Source organism: Pongo abelii, chromosome X (assembly GCF_028885655.2).
Source record: "Pongo abelii isolate AG06213 chromosome X, NHGRI_mPonAbe1-v2.0_pri, whole genome shotgun sequence".
Lineage (NCBI taxonomy): Eukaryota > Metazoa > Chordata > Mammalia > Primates > Hominidae > Pongo > Pongo abelii.
Window position 1 is genome coordinate 47,220,684 of NC_072008.2, and position 23,094 is coordinate 47,243,777.

The 23,094-nt window shown below is 38.7% G+C and overlaps 1 protein-coding gene across 1 annotated transcript in view; it reads left to right on the plus strand.

The window, feature by feature from the left end:
• Positions 1–23,094, plus strand: part of RP2 (RP2 activator of ARL3 GTPase) — a 44,921-nt gene that overhangs the window by 18,329 nt on the left and 3,498 nt on the right. The window contains exons 3-4 of the mRNA XM_002831564.4: positions 4,575–4,689; positions 22,092–22,177. Coding sequence (XP_002831610.2) covers positions 4,575–4,689; positions 22,092–22,177 — 201 coding nt within the window. The remainder of the gene's footprint in view (positions 1–4,574; positions 4,690–22,091; positions 22,178–23,094) is intronic.

Genomic DNA, 23,094 nt, shown 5'->3' on the forward strand with positions numbered 1-23,094 from the left:
AACCTAAAGAAATGGAGAAGTGAATGGAAAACTCATCAAGTCTCTTTTTATTTTTTTTTGAGACAGAATCTCACTTTGTCTCCTAGGCTGGAGTGCACTGGCGCGATCTCAGCTCACTGCAACCTCTGCCTCCCAGGTTTAAGCGATTCTCCTGCCTCAGCCTCCCGAGTAGCTGGGATTACAGATGCCTGCCACCATGCCCGCTAATTTTTGTATTTTTAGTAGAGACAGGGTTTTGCCATGTTGGTTAGGCTGGTCTTGAACTCCTGACCTCAAGCAATCCACCCGCCTCAGCCTCCCAAAGTGCTGGGATTATAGGCGAGAGCCACCACACTCAGCCGGAAAACTCATCAAGTCTCTTTTTGAATGGATTTTTTTTTTTAAAGTTGGAACATATCAAAAGGAATGATTTTAGGAAAATACTAAAAATGAATACCTCTCAATAGATAAATATTCCACAATGTAGAAAACCCATGTAGAAATGTCTGAAATCTACAAAGTATATCTGAGGTATAGTTTTTAAACCAACAGAAGCCAAAGTATAATTTTAAGACTTTTATATTTTCTTTTTTTGCTTATGCCTATGTGATAAAAACATTCTATGAATCTGGTAAGATACAGAAAAATGTGCTTCTGGCTTTTGAGCTATCTGATCACATGTTAATCCAACATCTGAGAGGTAAATGCTTTCATTATGCAGTATGGTGATTTAAAAAAAAACTACATACAATTTTCAAAATATGTAATTATTTAGGTTAAACTCCTTTTTCGTAGGTAATGAGGAGTGGACATAAAGAATATTTAGCATGTTTAAAGAAAAAGCCATCAAAACAGTGTTTCTTCATGAGTCATCAAATGTTCTTAACCTTTTAACCTTTGGTATCTGGTATGTGAAATGGCAGTGTTGTGTGCCCTTGAAAAGAATATGACCAGGAAGAATGATGTTCTTTAGATATCCTCTGGAATACAATATAAACAATAATCCCACAGCGATAATAATAACTAACACTTACATAGTGTTTACTATATGCCAGGCACTATTGTAAGGAATTTAAATGAATTAACTCAATACTCAAAACAACTCTATGAAATAGGTGCTATTATTCCCCATTTTACAGATATGAAAAATAGACCATAAAGAGGGTAAGTACCTTGCAAAAGGTCATTCAGCTGATAAACAGCAGACCCATGATTCCAATCCAGGCAGTCTGGCTGTGTAGGCCACACCTTAACCTTTAAACATGATGCTATTATGCTCCCTCAGTGGTAAAGGAAAGTTGCTGAATGCCTGGTGGAGCAGGAATGTGACTGAAAGCATGTGGACTCTAGGGCCTTCCAGTCTGGGGACTATTTGGCTATAGTTATCCTATCTTATTCTGAAAGTACAGAATTAAGGAATGAAGAGAACAAACAAAAATAAAAAATAAAATACCAAGTACATGTGAAGAGGGTATCAAAACATGCTGAAAGACAAAAGACTTACATATTATATTGAGAGATTACATTTTTTTAAAAATGAGATGAGTTCACAGGGAAATATGTATAGAAGCTAGTGAATCTTGAGATGAAAAAAATAAAACTTGAGTCTTTCTCATATCGTAACACAAATGTCTTAGGACAGCTTAGACTGAAACTATGATTGCTAACTCTATATTTGTTAAACCCCAGGAGGATTACAGAATTTTGTTTCACATTGTTTTAATGCATCAAATAATGGTTTTTTTTGTTTGTTTGTTTGTTTTTACAATAGGAAATATACAATTTGAGAGAGGTTAGGACGTCCAAAAAGGCTGGGTAAAGCAGAAAGACATTCCATAGGGAGCCAAGAGAAGTTACTAGACTTTGGTTTTCTCACTTAAAAATCAGATTCCAGCCGGGTGCAGTGGCTCATGCCTGTAATCCCAGCACTTTGGGAGGCCGAGGCGGGTGGATCACAAGGTCAGGAGTTCAAGACCAGCCTGGCCAAGATGGTGAAACCCCGTCTGTATTAAAAATACAAAAATTAGCCTGGCGTGGTGGTGGGTGCTTGTAATCCCAGCTACTTGGGAGGCTGTGGCAGGGAATTGCCTGAACCCACGAGGCGGAGGTTGCAGTGAGCTGAGATCCCACCACTGCACTCCAGCCTGGGTGAGAGAGCAAGACTCCGTCTCAAAAACAAACAAACAATAAAAATTGTTTTTCCTCGACTTCTCTTACCTACATCACAGATATGTACAGGATAAAATAGAGTAAAATAGCTTGAATTGTTTGGGAGTATTTCATCATCTGAAATTGAAGTTGGGTAGTTACCACTATTTTCAAGTCTTTAAAAGTAGAATTTTCATGAAAAGGAGTGTCTCCAAATATCTGCAGTGAAATATTAAAATATAGTTTATTATTTAGGTAACATTATTTTGAAGTAATCATCATAATCTCATCAGTTTGTGTTTATAAAATGAGAGATGATAAGCACTCTAGAAAATAAGAGAGGTAGAATTGTTTCTGATATTTTTATTTTACAGTCATCTGGCAGTGATGTCCATGTAATTCTCTACAATTTTTAAATGTATGTTTCTTCTTTCGGAGGCAGCATTGAATGAGGGTTCTGAAATAGGATTTGAGTTTGATAAAATTCGATAGAATGGTATGGAATAATGTAACCATAGGATGAAATACTATCAGCCATTAAAACTGATTTTATGTAGAAAATGTCACAATCAAGTAAGTGAAAATTTGTAGAATATTAGGTAAGTAACTGATTTTTTTAAGTAGATAAGTCTGGAAAGTTATAGATACTTAAATGTTAACAGTCATGCTTATTCTTAGGCAGTTGATTAAGAGCAGGGTTTTCTTTTTTTGTAGTTCTATGGATTTAACAGTGAGCATATATTATTTCTGTAATGGGAGAAAAAGAAAACTGGGAGGGTATACCTGTATGGCAGTAGCATCTTTTAGTTGAAGCACCCTGGTTGATATTTCTTCATTTCTATTTTTTATTTTTCAAATGTTCTGTGTTGAGAATATATGTTACTTTTAATTATTAAAAACCTAACAAGCTTTGCTAAAAATTAAGTGGTTGGAATGACTACTTTTTTTTTTTTTTTTTTAAGAGACAAGGTTTTGCTCTATTGTCCAGGCTGGAGTGCAGTGGTGAGATCATAGCTCAGTGTAGCCTTTAACTCCTGGGCTTAAGGGATCCTCCCATCTCAGCCTCCTGAGTAGTTAGGACTACAGGCACACACCACCACACCTGGCTAATTTTAAAAAATGTTTTATAAAGATGGGGTCTTGCTGTGTTGCCCAGGCTGATCTCAAACTCCTGGTCTCAAGCAATCCTCCCACCTTGGCTTCTTAGAGTGCTTGGGATGCACGTGTGAGCCATGATGCTGGGCTGACTTTGCATTTTTAAAAACTACTTTCATAATTACTTTAAAAATTAATATGCCCTCATTGTGGAGAATTATAGAAATAAGAAAGAGTAAAATAAGTTTAAAATCAATACGTAATTGTACCATACCTTGAATAATCTTTTTAGGAATCATTCTTAAATTTATTTAGTCTGTAATCAGATTAACTAGGTTTGAATCACAGCTCTGTCACTTAATTGTTAAATGTCCTTGGGCAAGTTCCTTAATCACTGTGCGCCTTAGTTTTCACATCTGTACAATAAGGGTAATGATACCTACTTCATGAGAGGGTTAAATATATATATATGTAAAGTACATAAAACTGCCTGCCACATAGTAAGTACTCCATAAGTGTGATCTACCATTATTGTGCTATACTATATAAATTTGTATCATGCCTTTTAAAATTAACATTATTGGCCAGGTACAGTGGCTCATGCTTATAATTTCCAGCATCTTGGGTGGCTGAGGCAGGAGGATGGCTTGAGCCCAGGAGTTCAAGATCAGCCTGGCAACATGGCGAGAACCTGTTTCTACAAAAAAATTTAAAAAATTAGCCAGGCATGGTGGCACGGGCCTGTAGTCCTAGCTGCTTGGGAGGCTGAGGTGGGAGAATGGTTTGAACCCAGGCGTTTGAGGCTGCAGTGAGCTATGATTGCACCACTACATTCCAGCCAGGGCAACAGAGTGACACCCTATCTCAAAAAAAAAAAAAAGAAAAGAAAAGAAAAGTAAAATTAACATTATTACATAAGCTTTTCCTCATTTTATTATAACATCTTTGTTGTATTTAATGAACTATGATAAATGTAATGAACTGTGGCATTTCATCATGTGACTGTACCATAATTTATTTAACCATTCTCTTCTTATTGGACATCTGCAGTATCACCAAACTAAAACTTCCATCTGGTCGTAGAAAAATTTTAATCATGTTTTAAACTTGAGAGATAATTCACATTTATTTGACCCTTAATCTTAACTGCAGTACTAAACCAGAACCACCCATCTGTAAGAGTCTCATATAGTGAGAACTTACTATAGCAAACACCGTGAATTAGACTTATAATTAAGACAAAAATCAGTATGCTGCTGTTGCATTTTCTACAGAGAAATACTAGAATAGGAAATCATTGTTTTAGTCTCAGAAGTTCATTTTAAAATCTCAATGAAATTTTATTTTCACAGATGGTTGGTAAAGGCTTTTTCCTAGTTCAGACAAAGGAAATGTCCATGAAAGCTGAGGATGCTCAGAGAGTTTTTCGGGAAAAAGCACCTGACTTCCTTCCTCTTCTGAACAAAGGTACCTTCTGGATGATTGGTATACTTTTGTGGATGTTTTCTTTACATGCTGATTTGATTTACTTTTGCCTTTAACATTTGTTTTACATTGCCTTCTCTTTCTCATTTGTTCTTTGTTTTTTTTCTATTATTGTTCAAAAATGTCAAAATTTCACATCACTCAAGGAGCCCTAGATAACTAACTAGAAATTAGGCATTCTTTTTTTTTCCCATCCTCTGTTCTTAGTACTGAAAGTTACATTTTATTATGTATCTTAATATTATTTTAATTATTGTATTATTGTTGTACCTTTATAGTGTAGTGAGTAAATATTTCATACTCCCTGCTCAGAGTTGCAAAGCACTTGATAAAGATTCTTTCTGCTGTCAGTGTGCTTTAATCATACTGGAAAAGATATAAGAAATATAAAGTGGTATACTATTTTATGTATTTAATATGATTGATTAACTTCCCATGTATAATTAGAATTGTTTTCCCTAATGGGTAAATGCCACCAATAAATTTCAGATACTGCATATAGGTCTTCAAAGAGAGGAACTTGAGTATGTGTGCCCACTTGAAGGGTTACTGTCTGCCTACCTGTATTTGAAGGTGTATTGATTCTAGAGGACAGAGTACTCTTTATCTGTTCAGAATGGGGACATTGTTTGCTCAAGGCTCATCAGGCTTTCCTTGACTGGCCTGAGCAAATATGTATAGTAATACGCAGTGTTGATTGGGTATACCCTAGAGAGAGGGCATATCTGCATTTTATGTGCTCTTTATGTATAAAAATATTATAATAAACTGCAAAAATCTGTATGCAAATGTTAGAGGATTGTTAGGATAATAAGTAATGCTGGGTGTAACTCAGCTGGTAAGTATTAATGCAGTATTTGATAATACTTTTGTGGTTACTATAGTGATAGCAAGGACTTGCTGTGACCCACTGCATGAATCTACCCCAGAATATATGTAGGAAATTCTGACCTGGCCCCTTTGATGCAACCATTTTGACATGGGAACATTTGGAAGCTTGAAAATGAACGTTTAACTTCTTAGCAGCTTTTGGAAATTGAATCAGGTAATAAGTGTATTGGACATCCTAAAGTGTGAGAGTTAGGAATAAAGTGAGCATATCGGTAGGGCTAAATTAATGATTTATGTACTTGTGTGATGTTAGTGAAGTCGTATTGTAGAATTGCTCCAACCCAAATATAATATCTGCATTTAAGTAACAGAACATTCCACATGGAAGAAGTAAAATATTCTGTTGCTGCAAAAAGTAGAACTAAAACCAATAAACAGATGTTGCAGGAATTTCAGCAAATAAATATTATATAAACAAGTCTTAAAAACCAGAGATGCCTATAGGAAGTATTCAAAGACTGATGAGTTCATATCAAAAGATCTTAGGAGCCAGCTTGAAGGAGTTTCCATGGGCCAAATTCAGGACAATTTAACAATTAAAAAGAATACTGGGACTGGACGTAGTGCCTAACCCCTGTAATCCCAGCATTTTGGGAGGGTGAGGTGGAAGGATTGCTTAAGGCCAGGAGTTTGAAACCCACCTGGGCAACGTAGCAAGACCTTGTCTCTACAAAAAATACAAAAATTAGCTAGGGGTGATGCACACCTGTAGTCCCAGCTACTCAGGAGCTGAGGTGAGAGGGACGCTTGAGCCCAGGAGCTTGAGGCTGCAGTGAGTTATGCTCATGCCACTGCACTGCAGCCTGGGCAACAGAGCAAGACCTTGTCTCAAAAAAAGAGAAGAATGAAGGTAATGATTTAACAACAGAATCTATGCATCCATATTGTTAAACAAAAAGGGGAGAGAAGAAAAGAATGTTCATCTGCTGTTTATAGAATATTGTGAGCTAAAAAATGCAGAAGGAATGCTGGACTTTGGAAATCGCCATTTCCAACCCCAATGTAATAATTATTTCAGACAAAGATTATCAGTGGGTGCTAAAACTATTAGGGTAAAAGTTGCTAAGAAGTAGGATATTTGGCTGGGCGTAGTGGCTCATGCCTGTAATCCCAACACTTTGGGAGGCTGAGGCGGGTGGATCACAAGGTCAGGAGCTCGAGACCAGCCTGGCCAACATGGTGAAACCCTGTCTCTACTAAAAATACAAAAATTAGCCGGGTGTGATGGCGGACGCCTGTAATCACAACTACTAGGGAGGCTGAGGCAGATAATTGCTTGAACCTGGGAGGCGGAGGTTGCAGTGAGCCGAGATGGCACCACTGAACTCCAGCCTGGGCGAAAGAGCAAGACTCTGTCTCAAAAAAAAAACGCTGTCTCAAAAAAAAAACGCCGGGTGCGGTGGCTCACGCCTGTAATCCCAACACTTTGGGAGGCCAAGGTGGGCGGATCACGAGGTCAGGAGATCGAGACCATCCTGGCTAACACGGTGAAACCCCGTCTCTACTAAAAATACAAAAAATTAGCCGGGCGTGGTGGCGGGCGCCTGTAGTCCCAGCTACTCAGGAGGCTGAGGCAGGAGAATGGCGTGAACCCGGGAGGTGGAGCTTGCAGTGAGCTGAGATTGCGCCACTGCACTCCAGCCTGGGCGACATAGTGAGACTCTGTCTCAAAAACAAAACAAAACAAAAAAAACCCAAGAGGATATTTATACATCCTAATTCAAAGGGGAAGTGTACCTTTATAGCAGAGATTTGGTGATCACCATGTTAACCCAGTGATCAAACAACATCATTGATGGACAGCCTAACGTGTTATTTGTGATGTGATGCAGTGAAAAATACACATCACATGTAGAGTGTTCTTGCCAAAGTAACCTGAATCTAATTGAGCCAAGACTTAACTTCTAGTTTGTAGGAAGAAAATAAATATGTTAAATGACACCATAAGGAAATAAGAGAAATCCAAAATAGAAGACATTCGACAAGACAACTGGCTAGGTCTCTTCAGACAGTGTAATGGAAAACAAAAAATATGGGGGAATTATTCTGGATTAAGAGACTAAAGAGATATAACAACTAAATGCAATGAGTGAACCTTGATTGGATCTTAGGTTGGGTTGGAGTGAGCTGTAAAAAGCATTTTTGGGACAAGTGGGGAAGTTTGAAGATGAGATAGAATTATCGTTGATCCTTTGGTATGATAATGGTGGTGTGGTTATGCAGGAGATACATGCTGAAGTGTTCTTATGTCTGCTACTTTCAAATGACTCAGCAAAACAAAGCATATATGTGCAGATAGATGGTGTTTATTTTGTAATAAAGCAAATGGGGACAAATGTTAACTTTTGGTGGGTGTAGGTGAAGGGCAAATGCATATTTATGCTATTCTTTCAACTCTTCTATAATGTATAGAAATTTTCAAAATAAAAAGTTGGGGAAAACTTTTAAGCTGCTCAGCAGTGCATTGATTCCTGTGGAATAGTGAGTAGGCTGGCAGTGGAGATATTCTAGCAGGAGTTGGATAGACTGGGCCCTTATCTAAAAGTGGCCATCAGTCATTCTAAGGCAGGGTTTCTCAACTGTGGCACTACAGACATTTTAGGCCAGGTAATTCTTTGTTATGAGAGGCTGTCCTATACCTTACAAGATGTTTGGCAGCATCTCTGGCCTCTACCCATTAGATGCCAATAAAACACCACCCCAGTTGTGGCAACCAAAAATGTTTCCAGATGTCCCCAGGGGTGTGGGAGGGAGGCAAAATTGCTCCCAGTTGAGAATCACTGTACTGAACTAAGGGTGGTCTTATTTATTTATTTTTTTTGAGAATTCACATGTATGTTAAATAGTTTGCACCTCAGAGTCTCTCAATTTTCCTCTTTAGTTGCAATAGTCACATTTATTTTTAATATTTAATAAAGCTATTTGACTGCTTAATAAGAGAATACATTGTTTTCCATCATGAGGATCTCCAAATCTGACTAATCCTCAGAACCATCCAGAGTGCTTTTAAAAATGTAAATTTTCAGCCAGGCACGGTGGCTCACACCTGTAATTCCAGCACTTTGGGAGGCTGAGGCAGGCGGATCGCTTGAGCCTAGGAGTTCAAGACCAGCCTGGGCAACAGGGCAAAACCCTGTCTCTACAAAAATTAGCTGGGTGTGATAGTGTGCACCTGTAGTCCCAGCTACTTGGAGGCTGAGGTGGGAGGATCACCTGAGCCCAGGGAGGTTGAGGCTGCAGTGACCCATGATCGCACCACTGCACTCGAGCTTGGGCAGCAGAGCGAGACCTTGTCTCAAATACATAAATACATAAACAAATTTTCTTTCTTTCTTTCTTTTTTTTTTCTTTCTTTGAGACAGGGTCTCACTCTGTTGCCCAGGCTAGAGTGCAGTGGTGCAGTCTCAGCTCACTGCAACCTCTGTCTCCGGGGCTCAAGCAGTCCTCCCACCTCTGACTCCTGGGCTCAAGCAATCGATTCACCTCAGCCTCCCACGTAGCTGGGACTACAGGCGTGCGCCACCATACCCAGCTAATTTTTGTATTTTTTGTAGAGACGGCATTTTGCCATGTTGCCCAGGCTAGTCTCAAACTCCTGGGCTCATGTGATCCATCTGCCTCAGCCTCCTAAAGTGCTGAGATTACAGGCATATGCGACCAAGCCCAGCCAATAAACAAATTTTCTACTCCCACCCTAGAAAGCCTGATTCAGAAATCTTTGCGATATACCTTTGGAATGTTCCTTTTTTGATAGTTCTCCAGATTAGTCAGACTTGGGTTCTTTTGTTTTAGGGAGTAATTCATTCAGTTATTCAACAAACATAGTAGATGAAGTCTGAGAAGTAGAGAGAGAGTCAGATAATGAAGGGCCTTGTAGGCCACTGTAGAGACTTTGGCTTCTCTAGTAGTCTGAGTGAGATGAGATGCTACTGGACATTTGTGGGCTTTTTTAAAATAAACTTTTTATATTGGAATGATTTTAGGTTTACATAAAAATTGCAAAGATAGTACAGAAAGTTTCTGTATATCCCTTACCCAGCTTCCCTAAATGTTAACATAACCATAGTACATTTGTCAAAGCTAAGAAATTTACATTGGTAAAATGCTAACTTAAACTACAGACTTTATTCAAATTTTACCAGTTTTTCAACTTATGTCCTTTTTCAGTTCCAGAATTCAATCCAAGATCCCACATTGCTTTTTGTTGCCATGTCTCCTTAATTTCCTGTGACAGATGTGACATTTCTTCAGTCTTCCTTGTTTCTCGTAATCTTGAAACTTTTGAATAGTAGTGGTCAATTATTTTGTAGAATGTTCCTCAATTTATGTTTATCTGACATTTTCCTCTGGTTAGACTAGGGTTATGGGTTTTTAGGCAGAGGAAGTGCCCTTCTCATCACGACATCATAGGGCACATGATGTCAATATGAGGTGGTATCTGCCAGATTTCTCTGCTGTAAAGTTTCCATGTTTCCCTTTCCATACTCCGTTCTTTGAAAATGAGTCACTAAGATCAACACTCAATCAAGGAGAGGAGAATTAAGCTCTACCATCAGGAGACAGGAATATCCACGTACATTATTTGGAAGTCTGTAAGAAACATTCGTCCTGGCTGGGTGTGGTGGCTCACGCCTATAATCCCAGCACTTTGAGAGGCTGAGGTGGGCAGATCACGAGGTCAAGAGATCGAGACCATCCTGGCCAACATGGTGAAACCCCATCTCTAAAAATACATAAATCAGCTGGACGTGGTGGCGCATGCCTGTAGTCCCAGCTACTCGGGAGGCTGAAGCAGGAGAATCACTTGAACCTGGGAAGCAGAGATTGCAAAGAGCCAAGATTTCCACCACAGTCCAGCCTGGGCGACAGAGTGAGACTGTCTCAAAAAAAAAAAAAAAATTTGTCCCTTCTCCCCATTTATTCAGTCATTTATTTCTCATGGGTGTGTATTTTATTCTTTTAAGTTATACTCCAATACTATCAAATTGTTCTGGTTTTAACCATCTGGAGCTCTTTTAGGTTGGCTTTTTTGTCCCTTTGACATGCCCCATCCTTTTGAATTTTGAACACTTCCTTACTTTCTGTCCCTACAAGATGCTCCAGGCTCATCCTGTATTTTTCCTTGCTCCAGAACTAGTATCAACCATTTCTCCAAGGAACCCTGGTTTCTTTTATTCTAGAATGATAGTTAGAAACCAAGATCTGGGTGCTAGGTGTGCCCTTTACTAACGGGGTACCACTGGTTCTAGGCCCTTTCAACAAAGGTAAAAAAATACATGTATGACTATTAACCTGTATATACACACACATCTATAATCCTGTATCTATCTATCTATTAAAATACCTCTGACCCTAATCCAGCACCACAGGGTTCATTCTAGCATCCCTTCCCTTGCTTTTTTGTGACTTCTTACTCTGAAAGTGAGAAACCTGGCTTCCATTATGTACATTTTATTCACTTACTTGTTTAACCCTAGTATAAATATAATAGAGTTTTAGAATTACTAACCCATACCCCTGTGAGAAACTTATTTACCAACTAGAGTGCAGTCTTTAGCCTTACAGTAGCCACTCAAAACAGTTTTCCAAAGTCCTGAGGTCAGCTCCTTTTTCCCTTATCCCCTTCATTGAAGTATTGGCACACATTTATAATACTGTTAGATTCATTTGTCACAAGCTGCATTCCATCCTTGGATACCGTGACATCTTGGTTAATTTTTTAAAATTTGCATACAGTAACATTCAGTTGGCATGAGTTTTGATGAGTGCATAAAGTCCACCACCCCATTTATCACCCCAGTACCATGGAAAACAGTTCTCCCTAAAAATTTCCCTTGTGTGGCCCCTTTAGTCAGCCAACCACAACTCCTGGCAACTGATTTGTCTCCTGTCCTTATGATTTTGTCTTTTCCAGAGTGTACCATAAATGGAATCATACAACATGTAGCCTTTTGAGTCTGGCTTCATTTATTAAAATGCATTTGTGATTCAGTCTTCTTGCTAGGTGACTCAATAACTTGTTCCTTTTTTTTTTCTTTTGTCTTTTTTTTTTTTTTTGACAAGGAGTCTCACTCTGTTGCCCAGGCTGGAGTGCAATGGCGCGATCTTGGCTCACTGCAACCTCACCTCCTGGGTTCAAGTGATTCTCCTGCCTCAGCTTCCCGAGTAGCTGGGATTACAGGTGCCTGCCTGCCACCACGCCCAGCTAATTTTTGTATTTTTAATAGAGATGAGGTTTCACCATGCTGGCCAGGCTGGTCTCGAACTCCTGACCTCAGGTGATCTGCCCACCTGGGCCTCTCAAAGTGCTGGGATTACGGGCGTGAGCCACCGCTCCCAGCCAACTTGTTCCTTTTTACTGCTGAATAGTATTCCTTGCATTGATGTAACAGTTTGTTTTTCCATTCAATTGTTGGACATCCTGCTTGTTTCCAGTTTTGCCAATTATGAATAAAGCCACTATAAACATTTGTGTGTAAATTTTTTTATTGAGGTAAAATATACATACATAATTTACCATCTTTACCATTTTTAAGTATACAGTTCAGTGGTAATACATTTACATTCTCTTTTTTTCTCCACATTCCCCCCCACCCCACCGTCCCCTTTTCCAGCCTCTGATAACCACCAATCTACTCTCTTATCTTCATGAGATCCACTTTTTTTAGCCCCCACATATGAGGGAGAGCATGTGATATTTGTCTTTCTGTGCTTGGCTTATTTCACTTAACCTAGTGGTCCCTAGTTCCATCCATGTTGCTGCAAATGACAGGATTTCATTCCTTTTATGGCTGAATAATATTCCATTGTATAAGTGTAACACATTTGCTTTATCCATTTATCTGTTGATAGGCAATTAGGCCGATTTCATATTTTGACAATTATGAATAGTGCTGCAGTGATGATGAGTGCAAATATCTCTTTGACATACTGATTTCCTTGCTTTTGGATCTGTACCCAGTTGTGGAATTGCTGGATCATGTTGTAGTTCTATTTTTAGTTTTTTGAGGGACCTGCATTGTATATAGGTTTTTGAGTGTACGTAACTTTTCAAATCACTTGGGTAATTTGCTAGCATTTGGTATTGTCAGTTTTCCAATAGGTGTGTCATGGTATCTCATTGTGTTTTTTAAATCAACTTTTAATTTTGAAACAATTTTAGATTCACAGGAAAGTTGTCAAGATAGGCCAGGCATGGTGGCTCATGCCTGTAATCCCAACACTTTGGGAGGCCGAGGCAGGAGGATTGCTTGAGCCCAGGAGTTCGAAACCAGCCTAGGCAACATAATGAGACTTTGTCTCTACAAAAAGAAAAAAAAATGAGCCAAGCATGGTGTCGTGCGCCTGTAGCCCCAGCTACTCTGGAGGCTGATCTCAGGAGCAAGGCAAAGATGCCCTCTATCACTATTCTGCAAGTGTTCAGTCTCACCCTTAAGAATGATGTAGGCCGGGTGCGGTGGCTCACACCTGTAATCCCAGCACTTTGGGAGGCCAAGGTGGGTGGATCACTTGAGGCCAGGAGTTCGAGACCAGCCTGGCCAACATGGTGAAACCCCGTCTCTACTAAAAATACAAAAAATTAGCCGGGCGTGGTGGCACTTGCCTGTAATCCCAGCTACTTGGGAGGCTGAGGCAGGAGAATCGCTTGAGCCCGGGAGGTGGAGGTTGCAGTGAGCCAAGATCGCGCCACTGCACTCCAGCCTAGGAGACAGGGCGATACTCCATCTCAAAAAAAAAAAAAAAAAAAAAAGAGAAAAAAAAAGAATGATGTCAGTGGCCAGGTGCAGTGGCTCATGCCTGTAGTCCCAGCACTTAGGGAGGCTGAGGCAGGTGGATCACTTGAGCCCAGGAGTTTGAGACCAGCGTGGGCAACAAGGCAAAGCCTCATCTCTACAAAAAAATACAAAAATTAGTTGGGTATGTGATGGTGTGTGCCTGTAGTCCCAGCTACTTGGGAGACTGAGGTGGGAGGATCACTTGAGCCTGGGAGGCAGAGATTGCAGTTAGCTGAGATCACATCACTGCACTCCAGCCTGGGGGAGAGTGACCCAAGGAGATCCTGTCTCAAAACAACAAAAACAACGATGTCAGGTCTAGGCACAGTTGCTTATGCCTGTAATCCCAGCAATTTGGGAGGCCAAGGCAGGAAGATTGCTTGAAGCCAAGAGTTCAAGACCAGCCTGAACAACAAAGTGAGACCCCCATCTCTTAAAAAAAGTTAAATTAAATTAAAATTTTAAAAGGAATTATGTCAGTTGTAGGTTTTCTTTTTCTTTTTTTTTTTTTTTAAGACGGAGTTTCGCTCTTTGTTGCCCAGGCTGGACTGCGATGGCGCGGTCTCGGCTCACCGCAACCTCTACCTCCCAGGTTCAAGTGATTCTCCTGCCTCAGCCTCCCAAGTAGCTGGGATTACAGGCGCGCCACCACGCCCGGCTAATTTTGTATTTTTAATGAAGACGGGGTTTCTCCATGTTGGTCAGGCTGGTCTCGGTGATCCGCCCGCCTCGGCCTCCCAAAGCGCTGGGATTACAGGCGTGAGCTACCGCGACCGGCCGTCAGTTGTAGGTTTTCATATATACTTTTTTTTTTTTTTTGAGGCAGAGTTTTGCTCTTGTTGCCCAGGCTGGAGTGCAATGGTGTGATCTTGGCTTACCGCAACCCCCCTGTCCCGGGTTCAGGTGATTCTCCTGCCTCAGCCTACTGAGTAGCTGAGATTACAGGCATGTGCCACCACGCCCGGCTAATTTTGTATTTTTAGTAGAGACGGGGTTTCTCCATGTTGGTCAGGCTGGTCTCAAACTCCTGACCTCAGGTGATCCGCCTGCCTCAGCCTCCCAAAGTGCTGGGATTACAGGCGTGAGCCACCACGCCTGGTGTAATACATAACTTTGTTTAATGTGTGTTTAAATATACCTTATTTAGCATATACTGTTGATTCATTAACATTGAACTCACAGCCAACAGCACCAGAACTGATGCTGGAGCAAAGCTTATCTAACACATTTTCTCGTGAGGCACATCACAACCTTCCTCAGTTTAGGAGCCATTAGACAGCACTTCAGCACTGTGTTTGGGGGCTATTTTATTTTTTTGGAGACAGGGTCTTGCTCTGTCACCCAGGCTAGAGTGCAGTGGTATGACCATAGCTCACTGTAACCTCAAACTCATGGGCTCAGGTGATCCTCCCACCTCATACTCCCAAGGAGCTAGGACTACAGGTGTACTCCACCATGCCCAGCTATTTTTTTTAACATAAAAGAGACAGGGTCTTGCTTTGTTGCCCAGGCTGGTCTTGAACTCCTGGGCTCAGGTGATCCACCCAACTTGGCCTCCCAAAGTGCTGGGATTACAGGCATGAGCCACCACGCCCAGCCCCCAGCTGTTTTTTTAAACAATGTTGTAGAGTTGGGGTCTTGCCATGTTGCCCAGGCTGATCTCGAACTTCTGGCCTCAAGCAATCCTCCCTCCTCAGCCTCCCAAAGTGCTGGGATTACAGGCATGAGCCACTGTGCCTGGCCTAGGGGATATTTTAAACAGGCAAAATCACCAACAAAAAGCACAAAAATGTGAAAAATACGGCACTACCTAGACCTCACAAAGGACACTTTCTTATAGTACAATAGCTGAAACAAAAAGACAGAGTGTCACCTTGTTCAACCTCAGCTGGGAGCATGCACATCAGGCAATTCTAATTTTTTGCCACTGTGCATGTCCACAAATAACCATGAAAGCACTACAAGCATTGATTTGGGGAGTTACAAATGAATTTTAGCAAGTAGGTAAATTTGAAATGAAGGGATCTGCATATAATGAGGATTGACTATATCTGTTACTTAATGTTACAATTTTTCCTTTAAGCACTGCTTTAGCTGCATCTCACAAATTTTGATATGTTGTATTTTCATTTTTATTTAATTCAGAGTTTGGCAAATTATGGCCCACTGCCTGCTTTAATAAGTGAAGTCTTATTGGAGCACAGCCACGCTCATTCCTTTTTTTTTTTTTTTTTTTTGAGATGGAGTTTTGCTCTCATCACCCAGGCTGGAGTGCAGTGGCACACTGCAACCTCCGCCTCCTGGGTTCAAGCAATTCTCCAGCCTCAGCCTCCCGAGTAGCTGGAATTACAGGTGCCCGCCACCATGCCCAGCTAATTTTTGTATTTTCAGTAGAGATGGGGTTTCACCATGTTGGCCAGGCTAGTCTGAAACTCCTGACCTCAGGTGATCTGCCCGCCTCAGCCTCCCAAAGTGCTGGGATTACAGGCGTGAGCCACCATGCCCGGCCACTCATTCTTTTATCTATTACATTATGGTGCACAAAGCCTGAAATATTTCCTGTCTGGCCCTTTACAGAAAAAGTATGTTGACCCCTGATTTAGTTAAAAATATTTTTTAGTTTCTCTTGAGACCTCACTTGATCCACGGATTATTTAGAAGTATAATTGTTTAATTTCCAAACATTTGGGGATTGCCCAGGTATATTTCTATTATTGATTTCTAAATCCTGTTATGGTCCAAGAATACACATTTGTATGATTTCTGTTTTCTATATTAAAATGTATTTTATGGCACAGAATATGGCTTATCTTGGTGAATATTCTGTGTGCATCTGAGAAGAATGTGTAATCTGCTGTTGCTTGGTTGAATTTTCTATAAATGTCCACTAGGTCAAGTTGGTTGGTAGTGCTATTCAGGTTATCTGTATCCTTGCTAATTTTCTACCTACTTGTTCCATAAATCAGTGAGAGAGGAGTGTTGAAGTCTCCAACTGTAATTGTGGATTTGTCTGTTTCTCTTCTGAGATCTTGTCAGGTTTTGTCTCATGTATTTTGAAGCTCTGTTATTATGTGCATACATATTTAGGATTGTTATATCTTCTTGGAGAACCCTTCATCATTATGTGATGTCCCTCATTTTTTTTAAGAGAGGGGTTCTTGCTCTGTCACCCAGTCTGGGGTACAGTGGTGCAGTCATAGCTCACTGCAGCCTCGAACTCCTGGGGCTCAAGTAATCCTCCCACCTCAGCCTCCTGAGTAGCTGGGATTACAGGCACAAGCCACCATGTCCGACTCTGATGTCTTTCTTTGTCTCTGATAATTTTCCTTGTTCTGAAATCTACTTCATCTCAAATTAATATAGCTACTCTAGCTTTCATTTGGTTAGTGTTTTATTGTAAAGATTTATATTTTTTCTTGTAGCTTATCAAGGCTGTATATTTAAAGTGAGTGTTTTGTAGACAGCATGTAGTTGGTTTTTGCTTTTCAATCCAGTCTCTTTTAACTTCTGTATTTAGACCATTCACATTGAAAGGGATTATTGATACAGTTGGATCAAAATCTTTCATTTTGCTAGCTGATTTGTTCCATTTGTTATTTTTTTCTTATTACCTCTTTTTCTTTTTAGCAATTTTATAATTCCACTTAATCTCGTCTATTGACTTATATTTATACCTCTTCTTCAAAAACTTATTTAATGGTTATGTTGGGTTTTACAGCAAATATTTTTAAATAATTTGAGTCTACCTTCTAATATTACACAACTTCACCTGTCATCTAAGGACCTGATAACATTATATTCTTAATTCTTCCTTCTCATCCCTGTGTCATTATTGTCATATATTACTGTTGTATATGCTATAAATACCTAATATGTTGTTAATGTTATTGCTTCGAGCTGTCTGGTGTTTTTTTGTTTGTTTGTTTGTTTTTGAGACAGGATCTCACTTTGATGCCCAGGCTGGAGCGCAGTGGCTTGATCTCAGCTCACTGCAGCCTCGACCTCCAGAGCTCAGGTGATTCTCCTACCTCAGTCTCCCGAATAGCTGGGACTACAGACATGAGCTACTACGCCTGGCTAATTTTTGTGTTTTTTTTTGTAGAGATGGGGCTTTGCCACGTTGCCTAGGCTGGTCTTGAACTCCTGGGCTAAAGCGATCTGCCTGCGTCAGCCTCCGAAAGTGCTAGGAACACAGGAGTGAGCCACTGTGCCTGGCCTGAACTGTCACTTATTTTTAGAGCAATTAAAAATAAAAATATAGATCATACTTTATAGGCAGTTTTAGAGCAGAGGAATGTCATGGTCCTTTTAAAGTGTAAATCCTGTCACTGGTTGCTTTAATGGGGAAGCAGAGAGACCAGCTAGGAGTCTGTTGCAGTAATCTACTTGAGACATAGTGGCTTGTTCCAAGGTCGTGTTAGATAACTCAGAAGGGTTCACTAGATAAGACATCCAGAAATCTTTTTTGTCTGCTTCAGAGTCTCACAATTTTTCATGACAGCTGAAATATTTAGATCTAAAGCTACCATGAACTATCTGAATAAGATGTTCATACTAAAACACTAAAAACATGACCAGTAATCCTCATTGACCTCATAGTTCAGTTAGAAATAATCACAGTAATTGGCATCATCATTAGATAGAGGGACAAATAGTAGTGTTTAACAAGTGTGTTGTCAACATTGTAGTTTTTAAAGAATTTAGTAGTGCTTAGCAAGTGCATTGTCAACATTGTAGTTTTTTTAAGGGTTTTTGTTTGTTTAATACATATGAAAAGAATGCATAAACAAAGAATTGAGACATGAGAAAACATTGGTTCAACACTAATGAATCTAAAGAATTAGGATTTGGGAAGGTGGAAAAGATTACCTAAACATTTTCAAAAATTGGAAACTGCAGCCAAAATAAGCTGATAAAAATCCCTATTAACACTTATGAAGAGTCTTCAGACTCTTCCCATGATTTTTATTAAACTAGAGAGCCTCACCTGGCTGCTCTAGGAGTCTTCATATGCAAAACAGAAATAAGGGGATTCCCCTGATGGTTCCCCATGTTGTTGTTTTCCCCACCCCCACCCGACCCTGAGCTTCTTAATGAAGCAGGCCTCCATCCTCCTAATTTGAGAGGATGTGAATCATTCCACAGATGTCTGTCTTCTAGCACCACCCCTCATATTTCCTCTAAATACCAGGTCTTCAGCTGCGTTCTAGGAACACCATATACTACTGAGTTGCAAATCTATGTCAAGCATATAAGACAAACATTGTAGTCTTTTTAAATTTAAGATTATCCACACATGTTAAAACAAATGCATTTGTCCACTTTTTTGTTGGAAAATTATTAGGTCATTTTTTGGAAGTTTATCGTATTCTAGTCAAAGAATATCAATCAAGTTATATACCTGAGTAATTCTACCAAGATTGTATTTCTGAATTCTAGATTATATGTTCTTTATAGAAAGACTGGAACTTTTAATAATAAATGTCTAACTTAAATACACACACACACTGTATTCCTTGTAGTGATGAAACTATATTCTACCTTAATTCAAACTTTCTACCTTGCAAAACTGGAAACTCTACATTTATTATCAACTTTTTCTTTTTAGTTCAGTATTTATTAGGTTTAAAGTACTTTTTAAACTCATTTTGCAAATTTCCAAATGTACTAAATGTAGAGAGTACAGTGGCCCCCATGTGTACCCATCACCCAGTTTCATCAACTTCTTGCCATACTTAAAAAAAACCTCATTGTTTGCTAAAACATTTTAATCAAATTGATTCATCCTGTCATTTCATCCCTAAATATTTCGTTATCTTAAAACAAAATTAAAAATGTTTTCTTAAGTAACTACAGTGCATTATCACATTTAACAGAATTAACAATAATTCCTTAATATCCTCTAATATTCAGTCCATATGCAAAGTTACCTACTTACTAAAATAATTCTTTGTGTTTTTACAGTTAATTTGATCCAAATCTAAAATAGACCCACTTACTGTATTTGTTTTTTTTTTTTTATCTTATATCACTCTTAATCAAAAACAGGTGTTCCCCCTCTACTACTTTTTTCTTGCCTTTGTCTTGGGAAAGAAGCTTGGTCAATTATGTTATGGTATTCATGAGGTTGTTTAATTCGTTCCTCCGTATTTCTTGTAGACTAGAAGTTAGATCAAAGCCTTGTTTACGTTCAGGTTTAGTTATTTTTTTATTTTTATCTTTTATTTTCTTTTGGCAGGAATACATAGATGGTACCATTTCCTGTTGCATTCATTGAGAAGGCACATAATGTTTGATTGTTGTACTTTTAGGGATACTAAGATTTAATGGTTGGGTTTACACGGTGACGACCTTATCTTTTTATTGTAGAGTTTCCTGCAGTCTTCTCTGTGGGATGCTAAAACCATTGATGATTGTTGCCTGAACCAATTGTTTTAATAGGCGTTGCAAAATGACTGTTTTCTGTATTTTCTTTCTTTCTTTTTTTTTTTTGGCAAACTTACTTTTTAATCTTGTCACTACCTCTGCATTTATTAACAGATGTTAACAGAACTCCTTGTATGCCAGAGCTGTTTGGTTAACTTGAAACATGCTTCATGTCAGAAAAGCAGAATAAATAAAGAGAAAAATAAGCATCAATTTTCAGAGTAGTGAATTGGTGCCCTAGCAACCTCCATTGGTATACAGTGAATTTTGTTTCTCTCTTCTTTTTTTATTTTCCTTAAAAATATCTGGTAGTAAGGAGGATCTCTCTTAAGTATCATTATGAACTCATGACTTTTTATATATTTAGTACATTTTAATAAATCAGAGTCATTATTCCTTCTGTTTCACTATGTCTCATCTTTGGCCATTGGGAGCCCCTTCAGGCTGGCTTCTGTCTCCTTTTGATAGAACCCCACTGGCCTTTGATAGCTTCATTACTTTTTGGCTGAAGAAAATATTCCATGTTGATCTTAATCCATTTCTTGCCCCAGACATGGAATCATCTATTTTTCTAAGATTACTTAGTTATTTTTAGTAATGGGGAATGATATTTAGAATGATATTTAGAAATACATGTTAGGTGCTGTGTATTACTGGGTTGTCATTTCTTTTAAGCTTTTTCAGTGGACATAGCTAGAAACTATGTATTTTTAAAAAGGAAAAGATGATGAGTTTACATTGATATTTCTAAATAAAAATTTAAGATTTTAAGCTTTTCTCTTGTAAGGTTAGATGTTTTATTACAATATGTTCTTGAACTCCTGGCCAGGGGTGAAGGCAAGAGGATTGCTTGAGGCCAAGAGTTTGAGACCAGACTGAGCAACATAGTGAGACCCCATATCTATGTGTGTTTTTTTTTTTTTTGAGACATGGTCTTGCTCTGTTGTCCAGGCTAGAGTGCAGTGGCTTGATCATGGCTTGCTATAACCTCAAACTCCTGGGCTCAAGTGATCTTTCCATCTCAGTCCCTCGAGTAGCTGGGACTACAGGCCTGTGACCCTGCACCCAGCTAATTTTTTAATTTTTTTGTAGAGACGGAGTCTTGCTTTGTTGCCTAGGCTGGTCTTGAACTCCAGGGCTTGTGATCCTCCTGCCTCGGCCTCCCAAAATGCTAGGATTACAAGCATGAACCACTGTGCCCAGCCGTGAGATTCTATCTCTAAAAAAAATTTTAATACATTTTTAATAAAGTATACAGGAGGATGTGCATAAGTTATATGCAAATACTATACCATTTTATTAATATATAAGGGATTTGAGCAACCAATGGAACCAATCCTATGCAGACACCTAGGGACCACTATATCCTGCCTTTTCTGTATTTGTTGCCTGTATTATACCACAAGCCTCCAAGAAAAAAAAATCACAAGCCTTCAGTTATCTTGATGCCCAATGTAGTGTAACCTTTTCTTTCTCATTCTTGTACCTTGTACTGCAGCACACGGTTACATTCAATTTAGTGTTTCATATTCATTCACTCTAGTATTTCATTACTTAGTACTTCATTATTCTATGTTGGTTTGTATTTGCTTAATGGGTTTATGTCTTCTTTCAGTACATTTGTAATTTCCTGGAGATCAAGACTTTTCCATCACTGTAGGAGGTTTTTAATGTTTTCAAATTAATGTATGAGAAAGGAGGCACAAATATTCTATGAAAAGGATTAAAAAATAAAAACTTTGTCTCTGTTTCTAGAATGTAGCTTTAAGAGACACTCAAGGAAAATACTTTCAGATGGTCATCACTTTTGGTGCCTGGCCTCAATTCCTATTTGGCTTAGCTTCATTATTGGTGGCCTAGAACTTGGCTGCTAAGTAGGAGAGTTGGAAGCAAGGCTGGCTGCCTGGCAAAACCTACTTATGTTGACTTGGATTGCTTTTGATCTTATTTGCTATTTTATCAACTATTTTTATACTCCTAAATGAGTAGAATTTCTATGGTTTTTATAGAAGAATGAGAACCAGAAAAGCCAGACTATTTACAACACTTTAAAAATGTGACACTAGTCCTATAATAGTACTGAAGCTACTTGTTATGAGACTGTGTTAATTTGTTTTATGATTAGCGTAGGAAGAAGCAGCTGAGGTGATATGTCCCATCTGTCTGCTTTCCTCTTCCTTCTCTTTCACCCTCAAAGAAGATGCTGGAGATTCTTCAGGGAAGAATAAAAAAATTAAATTTAGAATATATTTGTATTTGTGTTAAGAAAACGTTTCTTGGGTTTGCTTATAGGTCCTGTTATTGCCTTGGAGTTTAATGGAGATGGTGCTGTAGAAGGATGTCAACTTATTGTAAACGAGATATTCAATGGGACCAAGGTACAAGATTTTATTGACTGTATTTCAATCTAACTTTTCATTTCATCTCCTTTTCCTTACAGTCAAATAATACTTTAATACTTTTGTCCCTAATGTTGCTTGGAATTTTTGTTGTGTGTGTGTGTGTGTTTAAAGCAGATCATGATTTTTAGAACCTTTGATAAATAATTGGGAACTAAGCTGTGATTTTTTTCTTGCCAAACTAAAACTTTAATTGTTTAAAATAATTACAAAATAAGAATCTATTTATTAAAAACCTTCTATAGTATATAAGTTTCTAAAGTAAAAAGTCTCATCAAATGTCTTTTCAAGTCTTTGCATTTTTAAAAATACTGATTTGTTGAAAATATTTTATTTCTAAGATTATAGTCTTTAGATGGACGATCCTGTTGCCCAGGGTTCATTTTTACTTGCTTCAGTAATGCTTCACCAAAAATTGAACTTCAGGTATACATAGAAATCATCACATGTAGGCATTTTCTAAATATATTGATGAAGTTGCTGTATCTAAGAATTTCAGACATAAATACATTTAAAACCAAACATAGAGGATTACATTAGCAAATCTATAATTGACTACTTTTTGATAAATACCCGGGAGGACATTTTGGTTTTATCATCTGATTTGGCTTATGATTCCTTGAATTTACAAAAATTAAAGTACTTTGTCTTTGATCTCATTTTATCATCACAGTAGTACTAAGGGAGAGGGAAAATACCAGGTTGAATAGAAAAGGAAACTGAGAGATAAAATGGTTATAATTTGGACTTTTAGAGCTGAATGATTTAGAGATTATCTAATCCAGCTTTCTCATTTTACAGGTGTAGTTACTGAGCCTACAAAGGTTTATTAAATTGTCAGCATCATACACTAGTTTACGATAAAGCTAGAATAGAACCCACATCTGCTCTAATTC